The sequence below is a fragment of the Ursus maritimus genome, unplaced genomic scaffold (genome assembly GCF_017311325.1).
Source record: "Ursus maritimus isolate PB19 unplaced genomic scaffold, ASM1731132v1 scaffold_15, whole genome shotgun sequence".
NCBI classification, from domain to species: Eukaryota; Metazoa; Chordata; class Mammalia; order Carnivora; family Ursidae; genus Ursus; species Ursus maritimus.
Window position 1 is genome coordinate 51,777,254 of NW_024423897.1, and position 23,151 is coordinate 51,800,404.

Consider the following 23,151-nt stretch of genomic DNA (forward strand, 5'->3'; position numbering starts at 1 on the left):
ATGACAGTCTCGAACTGTTGCCCCAGCCATGGCAAAGTAACCTGCATCGACTTTCAGGAGCCCTATTTTATGACTCTCTGTGGCTCTTTTTGTAAGTGATTTTTATTAGTCTCCGCTTAAAGACAGAACCAGTGTGGAGAGCATTTTGCTTCGTCTCCAGTGGGCACGTGACAGGGTGCAGGACTGAGGCGTCACTCGATGGCGCGTGTAGACCAGAGCCTCCCAACAACAGTTCACAATAAGATGCATGGACAGAATGAGGCTGACGTCCGCGACTTCTCGGTTTTGTGATTTCAGCCCGCGCTCACACACCCCCAGGTGCGTGGGGCTGTGGACGCGTGCACGCTCCTGCTGGCCCGAAACTCTCGGTGTCCTCTTGCTCTATACTGGTAGGGTGCGTAGGGAGTCTGCAAAGCCCATGGAAAATATCTCCGTGATCTCAAAGAACACCTCGTAGATGTACGGACATCAAGCAGTGAGTGCAACAAGCACATCAAGGACCTTAAACACTAATTCGTATGCTAAGTGGTCATTTTGTGTGCTTAATGAAGCCGGAGACCACTGGACCCAGGAACAGAGGAGAACAGTCAAAAAACACTCAGGTCACACAGGTATTGCCTCTCCCTGCGCGTAGGTGTCCCCTGCCCCTGGAGGTGGACTTGGAAAGTGACCTGGAAAGTAAAGTCACTTTCGACTAATGATGGACGACCTTTGTTGAAAACCTTCTGTATTTTCTCTGAAAGGATGTCTTACTGCCTTTCCAGATCTAGGTCAGACACAGGGAAGCGTGCACGACTGAATGGCGCCCCAAGATTATTCTCCGCGTCCTTTCATACGTACCTTCTGAGCCCGGGGCAGCCCTCAGAGAAGCACCATGTGATGCTAGGGAAAAGCTCATGTGGCAAATGCTAGTGTCTGGAAAGCTCCTCAGCATAGATCAGGTGCCAGGTGGCTTTCAGGGGCTTGTCTTTCATCCTCCCTGAGAGATGGCTCTTAACCGATGTGGCTTGGAGAACGGATTGGCCCTCACCAAGACAAAATAAAACCATCATGCACACGCCAGAGCCGGCGCCTCGGCCCTGGAGACGGTCTCAGAGGCAGGGCTGCACGTCGCACCAAATGGCCCTGGGGCGAAGGGAGAGGGATTTACCTCCAGTGTGAATTCAGTGCCACAGAGTGCGGTGTTCACCGACATGACCCTGAGGTCCCAGGGCCTGGGGTCAAACCCTGGCTCCTCCGTGCACCTGATGGGTGGCTTTGGAAAGGTCATCTAAAACTGAGCCTCAGCTTCCCTAGCTGCCAGACGGGCATGATAAAAATACCCACCTTATAAGGCCTTTCAAAGGGATAGCAGCTTAGCCCCGCGTCAGGCGTGTGTTAGCAAAGAATGCCAGCTCTCATGATGAGGAAGTCCCCAAGCACATGGGCTCCAAGTGAGGCTAAGATGTCTGCATACGTAAACAAACACCTATTGGTACAGTGGATGCCAATGAATAAGTCTGCGGATTTTTCTAGTTTTATTAATATATCCTTCCAAATTTCTGTGGGATTTTTTTTTTGATGTTTTGAAAAAAACTGGCATCTTGATAGATTTATACGTATCTTCTATAGAAGGACCTGACGCATACACGAGACATATAATGCATGCACATTTTTCTCCGCTGGGGCTTGGGAAAGCTCTCCAGGCATCCTATCGTACCTTCCTGTCTGTAGCCTCCAGTGCGGGGTACAGACAGTGCTCCCTCCAGCCTCTGGCCATCTTGCTAGCTCAGAAATATGTTACCCACAATCTGCAGTGAGCCCAGAAAGAGAAATCGGTGTTTTCAGTCTTCTGGCTCAGAAGTCCAGTATAGCTGTAGACACCATCCAAATACGAGAAGTGCCAGTACGGAAAGATTTTAAGCCACACATGTGTGCATTGCAGAAATTCTCCAAAGCCTGAGCTTTAGAGGGATGCTGAGGCTCTCTTNTGGGCATCGCTAGCCAGAGAAAGAGCACATGCATATTTATTCGGGCGCTCCTTCCACCAAGGCTTGAGCCCCGGCTGCATACCGGGCTCTGCGGCTATCTCAGTGACGTAAACACACCCAGTCGCTTTCCTTATGGGATTTCTCATCTCCTAGAGAAGACAGGCAGCACACGATATGGAAGTTTACTCTCTCACCGTTCTGGAGGCCAGAAGCCGAAGTTCAGTTGACGGGGCTGCAGCCAAGGTGTTAGCAGGGGGTGCTTCCTCCTGTGGCTTCGGAGAAGGACCTGGTCCCCGCGTCTTCCAGCTCCTGGTGGCTGCTGTCTTGGTGGGCACAGCCCGCCAGTCTCTGGCGCTGGCCCTCTGCACATCACTGCTTCCTCCCTGTGCCCGCGTGGGATCCCCCTGTCCCCGGCCCTCACACTTTGATGGTATTTAGGACCCACCCAGACATTCCCAGATAATCTTATCTCAAGGTCCTTAATTTAATCACACCTGCTACTATATAGAGTAATAAGTACTTATGTGGCCTGAGAACTTGGGAGGCAAGCTCTCTTTGGGTGGCCCTTCTGCATCCTGCCGCAGCTGCTCACAGGTGCTTTAGAGGAAAATGAAAGGCGAGAGGGGCAGGGAGATGCCACGTCGGACGGGTAGTCAATCGGGGAAAGCCGCGCTCGGGGAACACATCCACGCGCAAGCACGTGCCTTGTGTGTTCTCCTCCTCTTTTCTGGTCATATGGGGCCATTTCTCTTTTGAGAGCTTTCCAGCCCCTTTCAGAAGCTCTAGCGCTATTCAGTCTTACCTCTTTTCCAGAACATTAGAAATCCGTTTTCTTTATTTTTTTTATAATGATTTTTTATTATATTATGTTAGTCACCATACAGTACATCCCCAGTTTTCGATGTAAGGCTCGATGATTCATTAGTTGTGTATAACACCCAGTGCACCATGCAATATGTGCCCTCCTTACTACCCATCACCGACCTATCCCATTCCCCCACCCCCCTCCCCTCTGTAGCTCTCAGTTTGTTTCTCATAGTCCATATAGAAATCCGTTTTCTTTAAGTCATTGTATTTTTTTTTAATGTCCCTGGTGACTGGAAGAGGACATGGTCACTCGCTCCCACGTGAGCAGCCTCCCCGTCCTGGCAGGTCAGAGTCCCATCCAGGGGGCTGTTCTTCCTCTCGGTCCCCAGCTTCCTGAGATAAGCCTTGTGTGGGAAGGATTAGGGTGGAGAGAAGGTGACTGAGTGGTGTGTAGAAATCAGGCGTGGGATCGCAACACACTCGGAGGCCTCTGCCACGCTTGCCTTCCAGAGCCCGGAGTCCAGAGGGAAATAGGGGTGGTCAAGGGTGGAGGCCACTGCAGGATTTAAGGTGAAGGTATCTGGTATTGAAGACATGTTAATCCTAAAGCTGCGGAGCTTCAGGCCTCGAGGGACCCTCCAGGAAGGAAGGCGAGCCAGGCAGCAGCATCACATAGGAAGCCGACAGGTTACTTCTCTGCGACACGCGGAGATAATCCCTCTCGGTGAGGTTCAGATCATCCTGAAATACTTTTTATGCTGTTCACACGAGATAAGTCCCCAGGAAGCACACATCGCAAAGATAAAAACAGGAACTCCGCTCTGCCTCCTCATCCCCCCAGCCCAGCCCCAGGCGCCTGTGAAAGACAAGTGGCTGACCCCATCAGTAAGAACAGCATCCCTAATCCTGGCCAGCAGCCTGGCTCGGGCCACCTGCCGCTCTCTGGGTCTGAGGTGCTGCTGGCAGAGGAAGTAGCGACTCAGGGAAGGAAAACACCCTGCCTGCAGGCTGGGGATGTCTCCGCAACCCGCGCTGCCGGCTGCAGCCTCAGTGTCCCCAGTTAGGAGCCGTTTTGCATTATTTAAGGGCCAGTGTTGCATCTTGGGTTCAGGATGAGTGCTGTACTCACATTTCCATCTACTCTCCACGTGTAGCCGGGAGGGCCTCAGATGCTGTGGCCACACATCCCTCCTCCCCTCTTGCTGCTTCGAGGGGTAGCGGAATGTATCACGGCATAAGCATCGAGAATGCCTCCCTCTGAGTGCGTCCTGTTCAGGGCTGCCTGGCAGGAAAGCCCATCAGTCCGGAGGCCCTCCGCTGTGTGCCAGAAAGCTGCAGGATCCCAGCCGGTGCCTAGGAAAAGCCACTGTCCCATAAGACCTTGTCCAATCGGCCCCGTTTTGAAAGAGTTAAAAAAAAAAAAGAGTTCATGAGAGTGACCCAGTCTCACCTTCCTGCCGCTGAACATCCCCCCGGGCTGTCCGTCCCTCGGCCATCAGGCAGCGGACACTACGGGCCTTATTCCAGCCATGGTACCATGCTGACCCTGTGTCTGCAACAAGGACCGCCTGTTTGAGGCTTTGTTCTGCTCGGCAGCCCCACCCCCGCTCCCGGAGACTGCCCGCTCATTGTTCACATTATCCGGAGAAGAAAATGACCCTCTTGTGCATGGGGAGGACAAAAAGGACCAAAGGTAAATAAACTGACTTCGAAGCTTTCTCACTCGGAGCCTCGCAGGGCGTGTACCCACGGAAAGCTCTTGGTGCATGATCAGCAGTTGGTAAGAGCTTCTCCTTCCCACTGAAGCTCGGCCCTCCCTTCCCACTTCTGCCAGCATTGGCTTTTTAAGGAAATCATCATGCCCTGCAGATTTGCGGGGCTGATTGTTTTGTTTGGGGGAATTCAGAGGAGACTAAGACAGTGAAGACGGGCCCCCAAAACTTCACCTAAGCCTTCATCGTGAAATGACGGTATAAAAAGATCTTTTCATCGCAGAAAAATGCACCCAGTGTAAAACTTAGCGTCTTAACCGTTGTAAAAGCGCAACATTTTGAAGTTTTTCAAGTTTTTAACCGTCCATCCACAGACCTGTGCATCTTGCAAAACTGAAACTCTACACCCACCAAACAACTCCCCGTGCTCCCTGCCCCCAGCCCCGAGCAAGTTTCAGTTTGACTGTAAACAGTCAACGGAAAGTGAAGGCTAAGCAAAAACTCGGGTTGGAACTTTCTAAATACTCTTCAAATCGGTGAGAATGGGAAAGAATGAAACATTCTGCAGCGAGAAGGAAGGCCCTCTGCAGGCTTGGTGCATGGCGCCCCCTGCTGTTGGAAGTGCATCGTTTCCACCTTGCTCAGAATTGGGGCTTCGTTCCGGGAGAGGCACCCAGTGTTCCTAATGGGGTGTACTGGGCAGTTTCATTCCGTCGAAATGATAGCAGGGATGAGTCCATGTTCATATTCCTTTAAAAAGCGGACTTTAAAACCTACCTCTGAGAACATGAACTTTTTACCCTGGCTTGCTGTAACTGAGGGGTGCGTCGACTCCCCTAGGAATGTGTGTCGGGGAGCATGTATAACAAGTGTGACTGTCCTCAAGCCACACTGAGACTATCAGGGACGACATAGACACTTTGTAATGTGCTTTTCCAAGCTCTGTGTCTCCATGTGACAGATGCGGTTTACCCCGTCCCGTACCCCTACTGCCGTCGGCCAGCCTGACCTTGCAGACGCCGGGCCCCGCATCTCCCTGCTGGCTAGTGCTGTTCTACTCGCGACCCTTCCTCTCCAGGTTTTCCCTGCCTGTGACTTTGTCCCCTCCCTCTGCCCTGTCCCCTGCTGTCCCTTCTCTGTCAGAGGATGGATGGGGCGGCGGTCCCCTAGAACGCCAGCCGGCAGGACACCAACCCATGCCCTCTGGCCATTGCCCCAGGCTTGATTCCTGTCACCCTCTTTAACACCGATGTCCAGAAATGGGGCTCGTCGGCCATGTTCACACATCATGTCTGCTTTAGTCATTTCTGCTGTAGTAAAATGGCATCTTTTTTTCTTCAAAACTGGGACTCACCGTGGTTCCAAGAGGCATCGTGATGGAATGCTGGGTCGTGAACTCACTGTTCGCACTGGGGAGGCTCTTTGAAATGACCCCGTCTCGCTCAGGTGGCAGCCAGCAAGTGGGAGGGACAAACTGGACCAGACAGGGCAGAAGGGCGCCTGCAGCGCACCCGGGCTCCAGGCTGACAGGGGATACTGCTCGTTCACATCCCACCACATCCCTCCCTCTTCCTGCCTCACCTCTGTCCCCCGGCACTTCCCTTTAATACTCACTGCAAATTCTTCCAAATCGGCCCTTCCTTCCCTCTCCCTGGCCCATGGCCAACTCCCTGCAGAGTTACAGTAGCACCTCCCCACCCACCCACCCCCGCCCGCCATGATGGGGCTCCCTGTTTCTGCCCTTGCCCCCCACAGTCGGTCCTCACACAGCACGAGAGAGCGGAGAGCCTGTCAGCACAATATTCTGACCATGGCACCCCCTTCCCCACTCCCCACGCCCGGCCTGGCCCAGAGCCATGACCATGACCCACAAAACCTTTGCTGATCTCCCCGCCCCACCCCACCCCTGCCACATGCATATGGCCAACGCAATTTGATGCGAAGAATCAAAAAGGCCAAATGATGTTCCTCAGGTCTTCATCAGCTCTTACTGAAGACTCGGGCAAGATAGGCATGGGCTACCCAATAGTGTCCTGCTTTTCCTGATTGCGCCACTCCACCTACAAGCAAATCAACTCAGGGTGTCTTCCGAAGGGAGTGACACAGGACACAGCTCCCCAGGAGGCTGGTTACGGAAATTCAGTTGTCAGCCACCTTCCCTCCAAATCAGGACTTCTCACATCCCGGTCATAAGCACATATTGACTTGATCTGTGAAGCCAGATACAGGGGTCCTTTCTATGCTAAACTGTTTTTCTGACAAAGAAAAAAGATTGCATGTGCTTTGTGGAAAATGGGGCAAAGTACAAAGGGGAAAATAAAATCAATCCTAATCTTACCGCCTACAGATGACTCCACTGTTAACATTTTATTGTGGTCCGTGGAAAGCTTTTATGATAATGATAGCGAAGACGACTAATTGATCCCATGGACTGCGCCAGGGGCTGATAGGGCCCCGAATGCACAGGCAGGCTCCTCAGTGTGGGGCCACCGACGGTCCGGTGGTCTGGTCGTCCGCACTGCGGGAAGGAGCTGGCACCAGACTGTAAATCAACGTATTCCCCAAGCACACGGCCCTGAGCCAAGCTCCTAACCAGCTCTTTGTACACAGTGTTGTGGGTTAGCCACCGGTTTACCCAGTGGACACTTAAACCCAATTAAAAGGATATTGAACTTTTCTAAGTAAAATCTCCAAATAAAAATGATAGCCAGGGCTGACCACGTTAACTAAAAACAGCTGCGTGTATCTTCCTTTTTCTAACTGCAGGGGATAAGAATCTCTGACTTGCTACTCATCCTGAGTATTTGGGGTAACGAAGACAGCTTTGTGAGTTCCTCAAAAGCACGGTCAACGGCTTCTGGAAATGAAGTCAAACCCAGAGCTCTTGGCAGTGTGTCTCTGTGGACTGGGCTCCTCTCAGGACGTGTGGACTCGGCTGTCCCACGGTGGCCGGGTTTATATGTTCTGTGCATTCAGATGCTGACAGAAGCAACCAGCTTCTTCAAATCCCATCCCCAAATCCTCGTCCCAGGGCAGGGCAGGGACTGACTCTGTGGGTAAGGAAGCCAGGCTTGGGGAGGACGCCCCTCCTGTGGTCCTAGCATCTTAGGCCCAGGGGGGTTATTTCTGGACATCCGAGGGCGTCCTTCATCCTCTGTGCATGGTCTAATCCCATTTGAGGATTCTAATATACAGCAGAACTTTGTCATAGCTTAGGTCATCTCTACAGATTTGGAAACGAAAGGTTAAATACTGCCCCCGACACAGAACATCTATGTACAGGTGAAGCCGGCTTACCACACCGTCGTGACAAGCCCTGACCGTGGCATCTATGCCGACTGGCAACTTCCTGTCCTGATGGTGAATAAAAGGGCTGTGGCCCAGTGGTGGTTAGTTTCTGAAGAGGCTAATACAATGAAAGGAAAGGAAAAGCTGGCAATTGTGAAGGTAGAAGCTTTGTCTGGAGAGGTCCATGCTCTACTAGAGATGAATAAATCTTAAAACACAAGTATTTCCAAGTTCAAAACATAAGTGTCAGAGTCAGTGGCCTGGTCCTCAGAAAAAGAATCACAGTCTGCCAAATAAAAGAGGAATGGGTCGTGGATCTTCTTTTTCAGTAACCTTGTAACATTATTTTACGTTTTCAGAAACTCTGCGGAGGCCGCTGAAAGAGCTACCCCTCACTCCACCTTGCTCTACGTGGGCCCGTTTGACGCCCCTGAGGCGCCAACCCCACCATGAATTAAACTCCAGAGTTCATTCCAATTTCACCAGCTTTTTCCTCGTGTCCTTCTTGTGTTTTAAGGTCCCTTCTTGTCCCTTGGGACAGTTCTGAGGAATTGTGTATTGTGTAGAATGGCCTGCAATTTGGATGTCTGAGGTTTTCCTCAGTTAGACCAGGCTTACGGGTCGGGGGGAAGGAAGCCGACCCAGGGGAAGTGCCGTTCTCCCATCTTACCAAGAATACGTGCAATCAACATGACCTAGTCACCGTTGATGTTGACCTTGATGGCCTGGCGGAGATGGTGTTCGCCACGTCCCCTCTGTAAGGTACTGTCTCTAGGAGGCAGTTGCTATGGTCAGCCCACACCTCAGGAGCGGGAGGTATGCTCCACCTCCAAATACGTAAATCCTTGGCAATCTGTGTGGGACATTTGTCCCTATTTGTTTAAATCAGTTTGGACTCATGGGTAGTTATTGTATACTGTGGTTCATAATTCAATACTATATTATTTTGGTGCTCAGATTGTTCCAGCTTTGGCTTTTGGGAGCTCTTTCTGCTGAGCTCCTATGTCCTTTGACACGTTACTCCAGGCCGATCATCTCATATATTTCCTGCCCGATCTTCAAATAAGCCACTTCTCTAAGAAGCCCTGGTTCCTTTTATTGGAGAATAAATAGAAAAACCCCGATCTGGGCATTGAGTGGGTTCTATTTTGCTGGCTACTTCTTAATGAGATAATATTGACAGCAAACTCTGCAGAAAAAACAAAAAAAAACCTCCACCTGCTCCAAGGAGAACAAATCATGTTCATTGTCAGTAGTTTATTAGGTTTTTGCTCTGGTTTGGAAAAGTCAATGTCATTAGGCTCTGCAAATATTTGAGGAACATATCATGTCATGGTCAACTGGGAGGACTTGTTCCGAGAGAAGCCTCTCCTGGGCAACTCATTAGAATGACACTTTTCCTGAAATGTTCTTTGTTAGGTTAACTTCTGAAGCTTGTTTTCTGAAACAGGCTGGTCAAATGTAATCTTGTGATTATTCTTGGGGGAAGATGACCGGCAGGTCGGGATTGATTGCAGCTTTTAACCAACACCACACCTACTTCTGAGTCGCGTGTATTCCTTTCTGGGCAATGCGGGAAATAGTCACTTTCTCCAAAGCTTGCTGGAAGACAGCAGGCATTTCCGTACTGGAAGCACAGCAAAGGCAAAGGGCCATATTTAGAAATTTGGGGGAGAAAGAAAGGAAGCGTCGAGATAGGCAGTATTTCTTCTCTTTGAATAGTTAACCTGGGATTGCTAAAGCCCCAGACCAGACTGATGGCTTTCAGCTACCTTGTTCTGGAAGACCCAGTCTAGGCTCCAGGTTTGTGTGTGACTGAAAACGCCAAAGAGGCATCTCAGTGGCATGTGGCCTTGATAGAGACCTTTAAGGTATGCTTAGCACATATAGAGACAGATGGAGACCAGAGTCGCTCCATGCGTCCAAGTCAAATACTGTGGAATTTTGGAAATGGAATATGAAGCCAGTCTCCTGGAGAATCTGTTAGAGATGCACCAAATCTCAACGTTTGGTTTGCAAGGGGCCAGAACGGTGGCCACCCGTCCAGGTTGAGTTTCATGTAAACATCTTGTGTGACGTGGGCACGCTCACTGTTGCTGTGTCCTCAGATTGGACTCCCTCATTCAAAGGTTTGCTGATAATCTCGTCCAAAGCAGTAAAAAGCTTCCAGATGAACATTATCCGTGTGGAGAAGCGAGAGGGAGGGATTACCTGGCTTGGCCACAGACGCTTCCTTGTACCATCCTCTCTGACATACGATTACACCCTCCTTTTTCCTTGGGTTGTTGAAACTTAGAGGCTACTTTATGGTAACTTACAAAACAGAGAGATTGCAACGTGCGACATTATCTCACATTCAGATAATCGCTGGCTAGAGTATAAATACAGCATTCCAGTGATTCTCCTGGAAGCCTAAGTTTTTAGGAGAATGTGCCCTAGGTATCTCCCTCCAACCAGGAAAACCCAGGATGGCTTACCCTCCACAGAGGTAAGGCACAGAGCAGGTCCAGACTTGGGGCGATGCTCACTTATCTTAATCTTTACAGCTTTACTGCAATGGAAAATATTTGGAAGGAGAGATGATCCATCTCTTCATCAAGGAAATGAATTGTGTCCCAATCCCATGCTCAGTGTCATTTTGGAGTTTTAATTATATGAAAATGCCTCCCTCCCCACCCCCCGCCACCCCCCAGGCTATAGGCGTGAACCTCACCATTTCAGGCTGGCAGGTTTGCAATGGGAAAAGATGACAGAGCCACCTGTCCAGGCTACTAGGTAATAATATTATTAAAGTCTCTGAGCTCTGGGTTGCAGGTCTAAGGAAGTATTTTCCCTTCATGTCAAAAATGGGGTGTGAGTACTGACATTAGGCAGGAGGGTTAATGATTGTACATCTGTCACTTTTGAAAAGCAATGGAATATTCTTTCCAGATGCTGAAGAATGCATGATAGACTAAAAGTTCCATTACATTTATAAGGTGAAACATATTTATATTAGATCTTCCAAGGTATTTGAGAAAATATTTCAGCACGACATAGTTACTGGGACCAGCCTAATTCCATGAAACCTAATTTACGCAAAGCCTAAAGGATAGTGTATTCTGAAATTTCAGCGTTCTGTTTTTACATGATTGTGATTCATTCTAGAATGTATTCACTTTCATTTTAAAGAAGAGTCTCTTGCTCCTGAAGAAAGGGAGAGAAACATTTGGTGGAATTGGCAGGTGTTTAGCTTTCTTGTCCAAAATTATATTATTACATGTCTTAATTCAGGGTTTGTTAATCAATTATACACACACAAACTTTAAAAAGTCAGTTCGCTAAGGATTGTTACCAACAGCCCTTCCCCTAGCCTGCACACTCCCCACTTTTTGTACTTCCAGATCCCCTCAGCCCCACAGCTCTTTCGATGGATTCCGACTGTGGCAAACTCTTGACAGCTTGAGCTCTGATTCCCTTCTTTTCTTGAAAAAATTGTAGTTTTTCCTGGACCTTCATTATTGTCCTTTTCATAATTTTTCTCAGCTTTCTGTCTATTTGCCACTAGTTTATTCCCACGTGTTCCCTTCATTGCATGCGCCCCACATGAAGTCTCCTATTCCGACCAGCTCCAGTGCAAATCCGCTGACCTGTGGGCCTGTTCTCGGCCCTCCTGGGATCTCCCCAGACCCCATCCCAGGGATTCCCCAGGACTTTTTCTTGAGATCGATCCTGTATCTTTTTCTTCATCCACGACTCCTCCCTGGCTGTGGTAGAGGATACCCCCAGTGGCTTCTTGAAAAAGTGTTGTGTAGGGGCGCCTGGGTGGCTCAGTCGTTGGGCGTCTGCCTTCGGCTCAGGGCATGATCCCAGTGTTCTGGGATCGAGTCCCACATCAGGCTCCTCCGCTGGGACCCTGCTTCTTCCTCTCCCACTCCCCCTGCTTGTGTTCCCTCTCTCGCTGGCTGTCTCTATCTCTGTCAAATAAATAAATAAAATCTTTAAAAAAAAAAAAGAAAGAAAGAGAAAGTGTTGTGTAAGAAGGAAATTCTTTGAGGCCTTGAACATCTGAAGATGTCTTTCTTCCAACACACTAGATTGACAGTTTGGTTCTGAGTTCTAGGATGGAAAACGTTTTCCCTCCTCACTACTCCGTGTCTTCTGACTCCCAGTGCGAGCTTTCTAGCTGTCTACCACTGGAAGCTTCTAGAATCTTATCTCTGCCTCCAGCATTGTGCATGCCTTGCTCGGCGGGTCTTCCTTCATCCATGATGCTGTGCCCACCCGAGGGACCCCACAATGGTCTTAAAAGTCGTATCTTTCAGCTCTTGGATTTTCACCGTTCTTTCTGGAACTCGTATTATTTGAATGTTGGGCCTCCTAGATTGGTCCTTTTTTTATATTTTTTAAACCCATTCTCCTGTCCTTCCCATGTCTTTGTCCTGCCCCATCTTTGGTGTCGATTTCTTCAACTTTATCTTACTGTCGTTTTGTGAATTTCTTCTTTCTGACTGAATCTTTTTCATTTTCAGAAGTACCTTTCTTGTTCTTTAAACGTCTTTTTAAAATAACATTTCCATTTGGGCGTTTCATGGATGCAGGACCTTCTATCACTCTGAGGATATCAGTGGGGGAAAGTTTTCTCTCTGTCTCTCCCTCCCTCTGTGTGTGTGTGTGTCCTTCTCTCTGTCTCTCCGCTTTGTCTCTATTTCCTCCCAATTTTTTCCCTCTGTTTGAGCCTCTTCAGCTTAGAGGCCTTCCTCGAAGTCTGGTGATCCCTGCTTGTCTGCTCATCGTGGGGGGGGGGGGGCATCAGGGGCCGACTGGCCGCCATGCACGTGTGGGGGCTGCTGGTCCCCTGTGTGGGTCTCGTGGTGGCCGGTCAGGCATGGGAGGGGTGCTGCCTCACCAGGAGCCTCCAGCCTCCTAACTCTGGGTCTCCTCCCTGGGAGGGAGGCAGCTGGTTTCCTGTGTTCCGGGAGCTGAACAGAGGAAGAAGACAGGACCTTCGACGTCATCCTTCCCTTAATTCCCCGGTTCCTGGGCAGCAGCTGTCCTTCACGGCAGAGGTGAAATTCCAGGGCCCTGCCAAGTTCAGGGTCACCCTCACCAGCTGTGCAGAGCAGCTGTGGACAAGCTGCTGACCAGCTAGACTTTCCACTGGCCTACTGTTGGCCCTGCCCACACCCCACTTCCAGAAGGGCCTGTTGCCACACTTCCTGACGGGGTGAGGGGGGAGGGCTGGAGACAGCTCGCTCCCCACCCGGCCCCTGGTCAGTTTAAGATGCCATTCTTGGGGCGAGGGGGGAGGAGGCAGTCTGTAAATCCATGTACTCCCTGCCCGTCTGCTCTCAAAAGTGCACATTCTGTGGCTGTTGTCTCTTATTCTCTTAACGAGACCTTGAAAAGCTCCCGAACCTATTATCATCAGTTTAAGTCTCACTGTTTCCTTTCTCGTTAGGTGCGCTGAGTCAGCGTGGCTCTGCGCGTGCAGACGTATTCCAGATGCTTGCGGTCACTTCTCACTCTTGGGGGAAAGCTGTAAAAATCCCATGACTGAGTATGTTCACCCTGAACTCACTGAGCCGCGTAGCAATCTAGTTACGCCTTCCATGAGAGCCACTGGCCTCCCTCACTAGCCCGGCCACCCACCTGCTGCCGGGGTCCCTCTGGGGGTCCACCTGTGCCAGATGGGCAGGGTCTGTGTCCAAAGGTGAGAACAAAGCAGGATGGCGGCAGTGTGAGGGCCAACGTGCCAGCTCCCCGATTGGGAAGGTTCGCCTTCCTTCCTAGCTCAGCGGGGTCACAGGACACCTGCCTCGATGTCGTTTCACTCGTGTATGCTCCTGCTAATGACCTTGCTGACTGTCCCTTCTGCTCCCAGCTCTGCTTCGTGATGTTCTGGACGCCCAACGTTTCCGAGAAGATTCTGATAGACATCATAGGCGTGGACTTCGCCTTTGCCGAGCTCTGCGTTGTTCCCCTACGCATCTTCTCCTTCTTCCCGGTTCCAGGTAAGGACCGACAGAGAATGAAAGGAAAATTCCTGTCTACCCTCGTGCCCGACGCAGTCTTCTTTCTTTGGAAACGTTTGTGAGGATTCCCCAAGCAGAAACGGTAAAATGTCACAGTGGATTGGAAAGGTGCAAACACATTATCGAGTGGGTTGCAAGTTCAAGAAATCAGTCGGGCGGCCATCGTTTGTTTCCTCAAGGACAGAGGTCACAGACACGGTAAAAAGAAAGCAGACCCAACGGGACAACGTGAGGAGTTTTGGGGGGCCGTGGAACTGTTCCGTGCCCTGGCCGTGGCGATGACGACACAGATCCGTGCATGTGTTAACATTCTTAGACGTGTACGCTCCGAAGCCAGTGTTATAGTACGTTATTTAAAAAGTAACATAAAAACAAAGGCGGGTAGACTGCTAACACCTGCAGATGTACAAAGACAGAAGAATACTGCCGGAATTAAGAATCTGGGGGCAGGGCTGAAGCCAGGCAGCGTTTGCCCAGAGAGAAAACTGTCCGTGGCCACAAATGGGCCAGGCTGAGAATTCCCAAACCGGTACCGTAGCGGGAGGCTCACAGTACAGGAGCGAGGCAGTGCTTTAGTTAAGTGAGAGAGCAGGTGGCCTCAGTCTGTAACGCGTGTATCGCACACGCCTGTCCATCCGTGCGTCACGTTCATGGTGAGCGCTCAGGTGTCCGCTTACTGTTCCCGGAAGTACCTCAGCAAACGGGTAGCGGTGGTTGCCTCCGGAAAGCAGGACCAGGGCCTGGGGAGTCAGGACTGGGAGAAAGACCTCTGTACTGCATCCCCTTCTGCACCTTTTCAATTCTATACCAAGTGCATGTCATTACTTACTCAAAAATGTATCGCCCAGGGGCGCCTGGCTGGCTCAGACAGAAGAGCATGCCACTCTTGATCTCGGGGTTGTCAGTTCGAATCCACGTTGGGTGCAGAGATGACTTAAAAAGAAAATCTTAAAAAAAAAATTAATGCCCAGATAAGCCACTAAATCATTCAGCTGAGAAGGCAGAATGGACAAAGCCACGGTTCAGATGTGGGCCCTGGAGCTGGGGGAGGCCAGGACCGGTGGCGACATTCCTGCATTGGATCACAGGCCACCCCTGCTCAGAGACGCCGAGCATTCTGGAAGACGGGTCTCTCAGGTGTCACCTTCCCAGTTGTGGAAGAAATGGAAGAGTGGGAGATCGTGGCCGTGGGGTGGAGTCCAGTGTTTGTCCAGGGGACACTGGGGGAGCCACGCTGTGGAAGGTGACACCACCTAGAGGAAGCTGCCCCTTGCTGGAGATTAAGGCACGTGCTGCTCCTTCCCCAGATTCACCTGGCGCAGGGGCTGGGGGTCCCAGACAAATCCTGCAGGGACTGGACTGGTTTTTAAACTCTTGACTCACTTCTGTGTCCGTCACGCTAAGGGCTTCGGGTCAGCCATCAGGCCCCATCTGTCTTTGCAACCTGCGGGGTTTCGGCCAAGCGGGTGACCCTTCCAGTGGGCGCCCCTTCCCTCTGCCCCGGCCAAACCCAGGCGCACGTGTGTGTCTCCTAAGTGCAAGGCCTCCACCCCGGGCAGGCAGGGCCCCTGTGAGACGAGGAAGACAGGAGCGTGTTCCTCCGAATGTACCCTGGACGGGAGTTTTTACCCCAGGAGTCTCTGCCTGGCGCTGCCCACCCTGGGAAGACGAGGCCACAGCTTCCGACAGCCCCTTACAGTTGCGGATCAAATCTAAACATCCAGGCACTTCCTCCTGACGGGTGTCTGCGGCCAAAACCGAATTCAGTCCGTGTCTCACACGCTGTCTGCGCCCAGAGCCCACATTCATGCCCAGGCCGGGCGCCCTGCCTGCCCTTCACCAGTGTGGATGCAGAGCCAGTCCCGGAATGCACAGCGAGGTCCTTGTGAATATGACACACCGAGACGAGGGGGCGCTGTTAGGGAAGAAGAGGAGAGGACCAGGGTGCCAGCCACCCGGATGGCTGGGAAGGAACTAGGGAAGCCCCATCCTTCCCTCTCTCCGTCTCTGTCTCCAGGCTGCCCCTGCAGGAAGACAGGCCTTCTGGTGCAGCTTCCCTCCTCTCCCACAGTCAAACTGGATCACCAGCGAGTTGTGGCTTTTCTCCGTGTTTTCTCTTCTAGAGAGGAGAGATCAGAGCTTGAGGCCGGGCTGGAGGGTGTGTGGGGGCGGGGTGAGCAGGACTGTCCCAGGACCAGGCGGGGCCCAGCCGAAGACAGAGGGCAGTCACAGAGGAGAAAGGCAGCTGCCTGCAGCCCTCTCTCTGGATACTAAGGGCTGCAGTGAGGTGGGAGCCTGGGTAGGGAACGAGGCTATCCCAGGCCCGGAAGCAGGGTCAGGAGCCCCAGCAGAAAAATGTGGTGGCCAGCCCAGGGCCACAGCAGCAAGGCCTGGGTCCTCACCCAGCCACCCCACGACCTCGGGTGTGCTGGCGAGGCACGGGGGAGAGGTTGAGGACCAATAGAAGCAGGGTGTCGCTGACGAGTCCTTTGCTGTCCCCTCAGTCACTGTGAGGGCCCATCTCACTGGGTGGCTGATGACCCTGAAGAAGACCTTTGTCCTGGCCCCCAGCTCCGTGCTGCGGATCATCGTCCTCATCACCAGCCTCGTGGTCCTGCCCTACCTGGGGTATGCTGTTGGGGGAGTGGGGGGAGGGGTGGGGGCTGCGGGTCCTTCTGCCACTTAAGTACCACTGCATGTTCATGTGGCATCCCCAAGCATATCTAGAATTAGAAATGCAGAGTGATACCTTCTTTCTCTGCCCAGGCAGTAGGCGGAAGGCGGCTCAGCAACATTCTAGAAGAGTACTTTTGGGGTCAAACCCATACACACTAGTATTCACTGAGCACCTGCTACGGGAGGCAGGCACGGGAAGGGGGAAAACAAAGGGAGGAAGGGCGTCGTGACCCCCGCCCTCAGAGCTCCCATCTCTGTACAGAGAGGAGGGCAGGAAGGGCTGTGGGCTCACGAGTAAGGGGGACGTGGCCCACAGCCTACCCAGCAGTGTGGAGCCAAGACCTGGAAGGGGAGTGGGGGACAGCTCACCTTGGAGCTCCAGGTCCCCTCCCCACGCAGGGAGCCACGTAACAGGTGCAGCCCTTCCCAGGAAAGCTCGGGTGCAATCGCTTCCTCTCTTGTCTGCACCTTTCCTGGGCTTCTGCTGGACTTGCGCTCTATCTGTGCCTCGGCAAGGCTTTGATAGACCCGTGGCCTTTGTGTTCTCATCCCCAGGGTACACGGAGCCACCCTGGGCGTGGGCTCCCTCCTGGCAGGGTTTGTGGGCGAGTCCACCATGGTCGCCATAGCTGCGTGCTACGTCTATCGGAAACAGGTGAGCCTGGCCACAGACTGCGCACCTGCCCTGGCCGTGAAGCCTCCCCGGGTGCAGGGAGACCTGGGCGGCTCCCTGAGGGCCCACAGCGGGTAGCGGCCGAGGCGGTGGCGCCTCACGTTCATTCCCCACCTCAGCTGGATCCACACTGCTCACCAGATCTTCGGGGCCCTCCCGCATGTGAGGGACCCTCGTGGCCAGAGTTGCTCAGTCCTAGGTCAGGTTCAGTAACAAGGGGACACCTCAGTATGTTACTTTGCAGATTATTCCTTACACCCATTATGTGGATTATTCCTGACACCCGCCATGTCTCAAAAGCCAGCCAGATGGCTCAGGAGAGACAACTGAAAGGATACAATCCTGCATCCTAGTGTTGCCTCGAGAGAACTATAAATTATAGGAACCAAGTAACCTTTTGACCACACAAGAAAATGCTGAAACCGATCCATCCTCTAAGTCCTTATAAACTCAGACTTTATCGCTGAGGACCAGTCTAGAAAATGTTGGGTGATCAGAATGCCCTTTCCCCACTCTGCCTCTGCAAATCCCTTCCCCTCTTCAGCTCAGATCCCATGCCCCTCCAGGAAGTCTTCTCAACTGCCCACCGCACGCGTGCGCCCTCACGCACACACACGCACTGCATACTCACAGCATTAGCACACAATTCATTTATCCTGCAAGGTTGCCTAATTGTTTGGGAGTAAGGTCCTAAGATGATGACTACTTAGGGTGCAGGAGGGACAGGATTAGCCAGGGAGTGGACGGGGGTAGAGAAGGGAAAGGGCCCGAGGATGGATCTCCAGGGCTCACCAGTGTGATCCCCCAGCCACAGCAGCTGGGTGGCAAGGGCTGAAATTGGCAGAGATTTGGACCCAAACAAGATCAGGGTTTTACCTACAAATGAGATTAAAGAAAAAAGAGGCAGGGCACAGAAGCGATTATAATTATTGAACATTTCACTTAAGCTGATGGGAAGGGAGGGGAGGCAAGAAGGCCCATGGGTTGTGGGGACAGGGGCCTGGAAGAGAGGGGTGGACAGTGGCAGGAGGTAGAGGGCCATGTCCTTGAAGCTGGCCTATCAGTGATGCCAAGGGTATTGATAATGACAGGGTCTCCAGTGAGCCAAGAATGGCAGGGGGGCTGGGGAACCTGATCCCCAAGGAGAAGAGTCTGCATGTGGCCAGACCAGGAGGCTGGGGAGGCGCTGCTGCCATGGGGAGGGGCTGCAAAGGCAGGTCCCTATCAGCTGCCAGAGCTCTTTTGTGGGGGGAGGGAGGGTGGCATGAGGCTGGGGAAGGGGCAGCCAGGATCCTCCAAAGAGCCCTAGCACAGTGCCAGCCCCCCCCTCCCCCGCCCCAGTAACGGGACTGAAAGAAATACGCCAAACCCGCCTCGGGGAGGTCACCCCAACCAGAAAGGAGACCCAGGTCTGCAGCGAGCCCCCAGACCCTGGCGGCCTCTCCCTGCTGGTGGCTCTGCCCTGACCCATCCCCTTCACAGCCCCACACTCATGAGTCTTCTTGGGTCTAGAAAAAGAAGATGGAGAACGAGACAGCGGCCGAGGGGGAGGACTCGGCCATGACGGACATACCGCCTGCGGAGGAGGGGACGGACGTGGTGGAAATGCGAGAGGAGAATGACTAAGGCGCGGGACGCGGGGACAGCAGGGCGGCCGCAGTGGCAGCGCAGCGACATCTCCGCTCCCGTCGTGCTCTCTTTCTTCTGCTTTGGGTTTGGTTTTGGGTTTGGGTCACGGAAGAGGCCCTGCTGCCCAGGTTTCGTGTCGACTCTGCTGCGTACTGGGTCCGCTCACTTGGCTGTGGGGACCGAACGGCGGCCTCCGCCAGCGCTTTGTACACACAGAACAATGAGCTCACGCCCCCGCTTCCCCCGAAATCGCGAAGACGCAGAGGCCTCTAGAACAGCCTGTCTCCTCCTCCTCCCTCGGACAATCTCCAACTCGGAACCAAAGGACAGCGGCTGTGCCATCCGCGCGCTCGGCCGCCACCGCCCAGCAGGCCGCCTTGGACCCCGTCCCTCTGCATCTCTCTTCCGAATCCACAGGTGACAGCGGCTCTCTTCGGCTGGCTTCCCAGGACCAGGGCCGTGGGGGTCCTTCCACCCCGCACCCCTGCGGTCGGCCACCCCCATGCGGAGCGTCCGCGGGGACGGACGGACAGATACGCGGGCCCGACCTCCCGTGGGAAGGTTCGAGACGCCAGGGGAGTAGCGGACTGAACGATAGCATTTCACCTGCATTTTCCTAGGTTTGAGCGAGCTCCCACCTTTCAGGCCCCGCCGTGTACATACATGAGCTAACTTTTTTCTGTTGTCGCAGAAGCGCATCTCCAAATGTCAACATCCTCAGGCGTGACTTTCCCCGAAGGCTTGTTTGTCACTCACCTTTCCTGAAGATGGCGCTAGAGAGCAAGTGAAACGGAGCATTCTAACTTCACATTCTTAGTTTTTAAAGTGAACGGAAGCTTTAAGTCATAATCTAGCATTCTAATGCCAGGTTGCTGTATCGTAACTTTTGAAGTAGATTCATTACCTGGGTCCGCCACTCTTAGTCATAACCATGCGGGACAGGTAATTCACGCCACACGATAAAGCAAGACATTTTCTAAGCGATAGCGAAGTCACTATGTGATATTCCCTGAAATGACACATTTGAAATCCATTTAGTGCAGTATATTTTTCTAAGTTTTGGAAAGCGGGTTTTTTCTTTAAAAAATTATGGACACAGTTCACTAAATTCTTGATTTAGTCAAAATTCCTAGACGGAAAGAACCTAAACACAAAAAATATTTTAAAGATATAAATATATACTGTATATGTTATGTAATTTATTTTAGGCTATAATACATTTCCTATTTTCGCATTTTCAATAAAATGTCTCTAATACAATACAGTGATTGCTTGTGTGCTCCACAGACCTGCAGTTGAAACGTATTGTATCGATGAACATTGTATCTTATTTACAGCAGTTTTACAGAGTCTGTCATTTGTATATAAATGTAAGGATCAATAAATGAGGAGAGAACTATTTTTCATTATGGGTAACAGGGGTATAAGTGGGGTCAGCTGGTATAGACAATAGTGGGGATGGAAATACACACTGGAAGGGGTAAAAAAGAAAAAAGGAAGAAAAAGGCAAGCCTTTTGTGTTTATTGTTTTCAGTACTGTGTAATCATATTGTTCCTCATTTAAAAAAAAAAAAGAATGTAAGGGCATAAAATCAGCCATGAACATCACAGGGCTGTATTCACATTTCTGGATATCAAGTGACCTTGGGTGTGTCCACCGTGGGGACAAATTTTCATGTGCTTCCTCTGAGAGACTTTTCCTCCGTATAGACGAGTTCTGGAAATTAAGATGCGTAGCTCTCGGGTGGTTTCAGGGGCAGATCCGAGAAGATGGGGAAAAAAACGTCTAATTGTATCAGCTTTTTAAAAGTACATGACTAGAAAATTAAACAGTATTTTTTAACATGTGTGACTATCTCATGCTTGTGGGACTGGAGCTTAAAGATCAAACTGAAAAAGCCACCTCTTCCTAAGTGTGGGAAAGATCAGCTAGAGACCCTTCATGAGACAACTAGAACGTGTCGTTAGAACCTCAGAGACACCGTCGGTGATGAACATCACAGGCCATAAATACGTGGCGACCGTCTCAGAGAACACGGGAAGCCACCCCAGACCCAGACCACGATGACAGAGATTGTGCAGGACGGGTCCAAAACCTGCCTCGAGGCACACCGTACCTCACGCCCTCACACAGGTCCTTCACGTGGGCTGCTTAATGTCACGGCCTACCACACACTCCTTAGCTTCTCAAGCAAGCCCCGGTGCTGGCAGCCTCAGACGGGAAAGGAACACTGCTCCTTCCCACTTCTCAGAGTAAGGAGGGCCACACCTTTGACATTGCCGACCAAAACAAAGATTCCCCAACACAGGTTTCTTTTTTATTGCCAGCTGCTCAGCTGACAGATATAATTCGAAGGGTGTGGTGCCTGCGAGAGTCACTTGTCAAGGACCATGAAAAGACAAGGCATGACTTTCTCCACGTTGGATGATAACGTGTAGACAAATATAGTCTAAAACGACAGGGGCAAAAAGCCATTTTTAAATGCTGAGAAATAAGCTGGGGCAGCTCAAAGCAGTCCTTCTACACTGAGGGTACTCCCAGGTCAGAGACTTCTTGGTTTTTTTGAAGGTCCTACGCCAGGTCATTCTAGACATGAAGGTGTCGTGTGCTCTGTTCCATGCAGACCTCAGAGGCACTGGGCATCCGGTGCCCAAGACGTGAGCGGAAAGAACCAGGTGAGGCTTGCTCCAGGAACGTCATGACGGGGCTGGACCTGTCGGCCATGAGGCTCAGGGGCATGTTGAGAGATTTGTACGTTGGCCAGAACCCCTCACCTGACTGGGATTCTTTCCTGTGGGCACGGGAGGCCACTGGTTTACAAAACTGGGTGGAAGCCAGGGAATGGCCTCTTGCCGCCTGTCTGTGTTGGGGCTGTCTTCTTCCAAAGGTCTTCTGGTTCTGTATTTCTGTTTTGTTTCATGGGTCAGCCGGAGCAGGTGGCTCTGAAATGTCCACGGATGGTTGATACCCTCAGAAAGAGTAGCTTTTAGTGTTGTTTAGGCTCTATTGGGTGGGGCCAAGGAAAGCTTCGGTATGGTAGCAAATGCACTTTTTCATTCTTTGAGTCCTACCAATAAACAACTTTGGGAGGTGCAGAGGGCAGGGGCTCAGGAGGAGGGAGGCCCAGGGAGGTGCTCCACCATAGCGCAGCTCCATGGAGCTGAAAGTTCTCCAAACCCCAGGGCACTTCCCAACCAGGGTCCAACTCTGTGGTCCTCACAGGCAGCATTTTCTGGATCTCTCTCGGGGCTGGGAGAGTCATTACATTACCCAAATTTGACAAAACTTCTTCAGTGATAGCTGGGAGTAAGAAATGAAAAAAATTCAGCAGCTCCCTACCCTAATTGTTCCCCATTTGGGGTCTTTTCTTATGGGAAGGAAGGGGGAGGAGGAGAGTAACTTTTCTTTTTTTGTACTCTTAGTCTCTAGAAACAAAACAATTTAAAAACTGAGTAACTCTCTGACCAGAGTTTCTTTCTTTAATTCAGACTGAAGTGGAAGAGCCCGAGAGGCTGTGTTGCAAGAGAAAAAGTATGTATAACCTTGTAATTAAATGACATGATCTTGAGAAATATGTTCTCATATTTGAAAATCTTTCTACTTCCCTGAATTTCTAAGCAGACCAGGGCCCAGGACAGCATGGGCTGTTGTGTTCCAACCAGCTGGGGCTTCTGGCCTCTTCTTTTGCAGGTGAGCTGACCCCTAAACGCAGGATGAAGTTTTCAAACAAAGTGAGGCACAGCTCAGTAAAAGGGGTCTTCTGGGTTCTAAGCCCCGCCCCTTTTGCCGATGGGCGGGGCTTCAGAAGACCGGGCAGTTCCTAGCGTTGAGACGTCTGCGGTCCACGTGCAGCCAATTCCGTGAAACCCGGGGCTCCCTCCTGCTTTCTGGAGATGGCCACCTTCCCTCGGTTCTTTCATAAAAAGCCTGTGAACCGTAGAAAAGCATGTTTTTGAGCAACGTGTTTGGCAAACGTTCGAGAGACTCCTCCGGACGGTTACTTTGAGTCTCTATTTCTGTCATTTGGAGCAGCAAAACATCGCATGATTCATCAGCTGATCCAACCACACATAAAACAGGATGTAGAAGAAATCGTAAGACAATGGACCGGAAGGCCCTGTTGCTGCCCTTTTCAAGGCCGAATGTCTAAAATGAACTGTGCTAATGTTGAAAGTGAGAGGAATTTTATTACGTAATCAAGACAACCCAAACCCCACGCAGAGGTCAGAAGGGGGGCGGTGTAGCTTACTACCTGATCTCCAAAGGGAAAAACAGTGGAGAGGAGGTGTTCTGAGTTGACTTTCTTCCCAAGAGGGGAGGTGGAAACGATCAGCAGCCTGTGCTACGCAGAGCACCCGAGGTGGGCCTCCTCCGCTATCAG

The 23,151-nt window shown here is 51.5% G+C and overlaps 1 protein-coding gene across 1 annotated transcript in view; it reads left to right on the top strand.

Moving 5' to 3' along the window:
* The window catches only part of ANKH (ANKH inorganic pyrophosphate transport regulator), a 129,896-nt gene extending 109,284 nt beyond the window's left edge, over positions 1-20,612 (top strand). Inside the window, exons 9-12 of the mRNA XM_008689920.2 lie at positions 13,641-13,770; positions 16,296-16,419; positions 17,023-17,122; positions 18,653-20,612. Of these exons, the coding sequence (XP_008688142.2) occupies positions 13,641-13,770; positions 16,296-16,419; positions 17,023-17,122; positions 18,653-18,766 (468 nt within the window). The 3' untranslated portion in view covers positions 18,767-20,612. The remainder of the gene's footprint in view (positions 1-13,640; positions 13,771-16,295; positions 16,420-17,022; positions 17,123-18,652) is intronic.
* Positions 20,613-23,151: the final 2,539 nt, after the last annotated feature.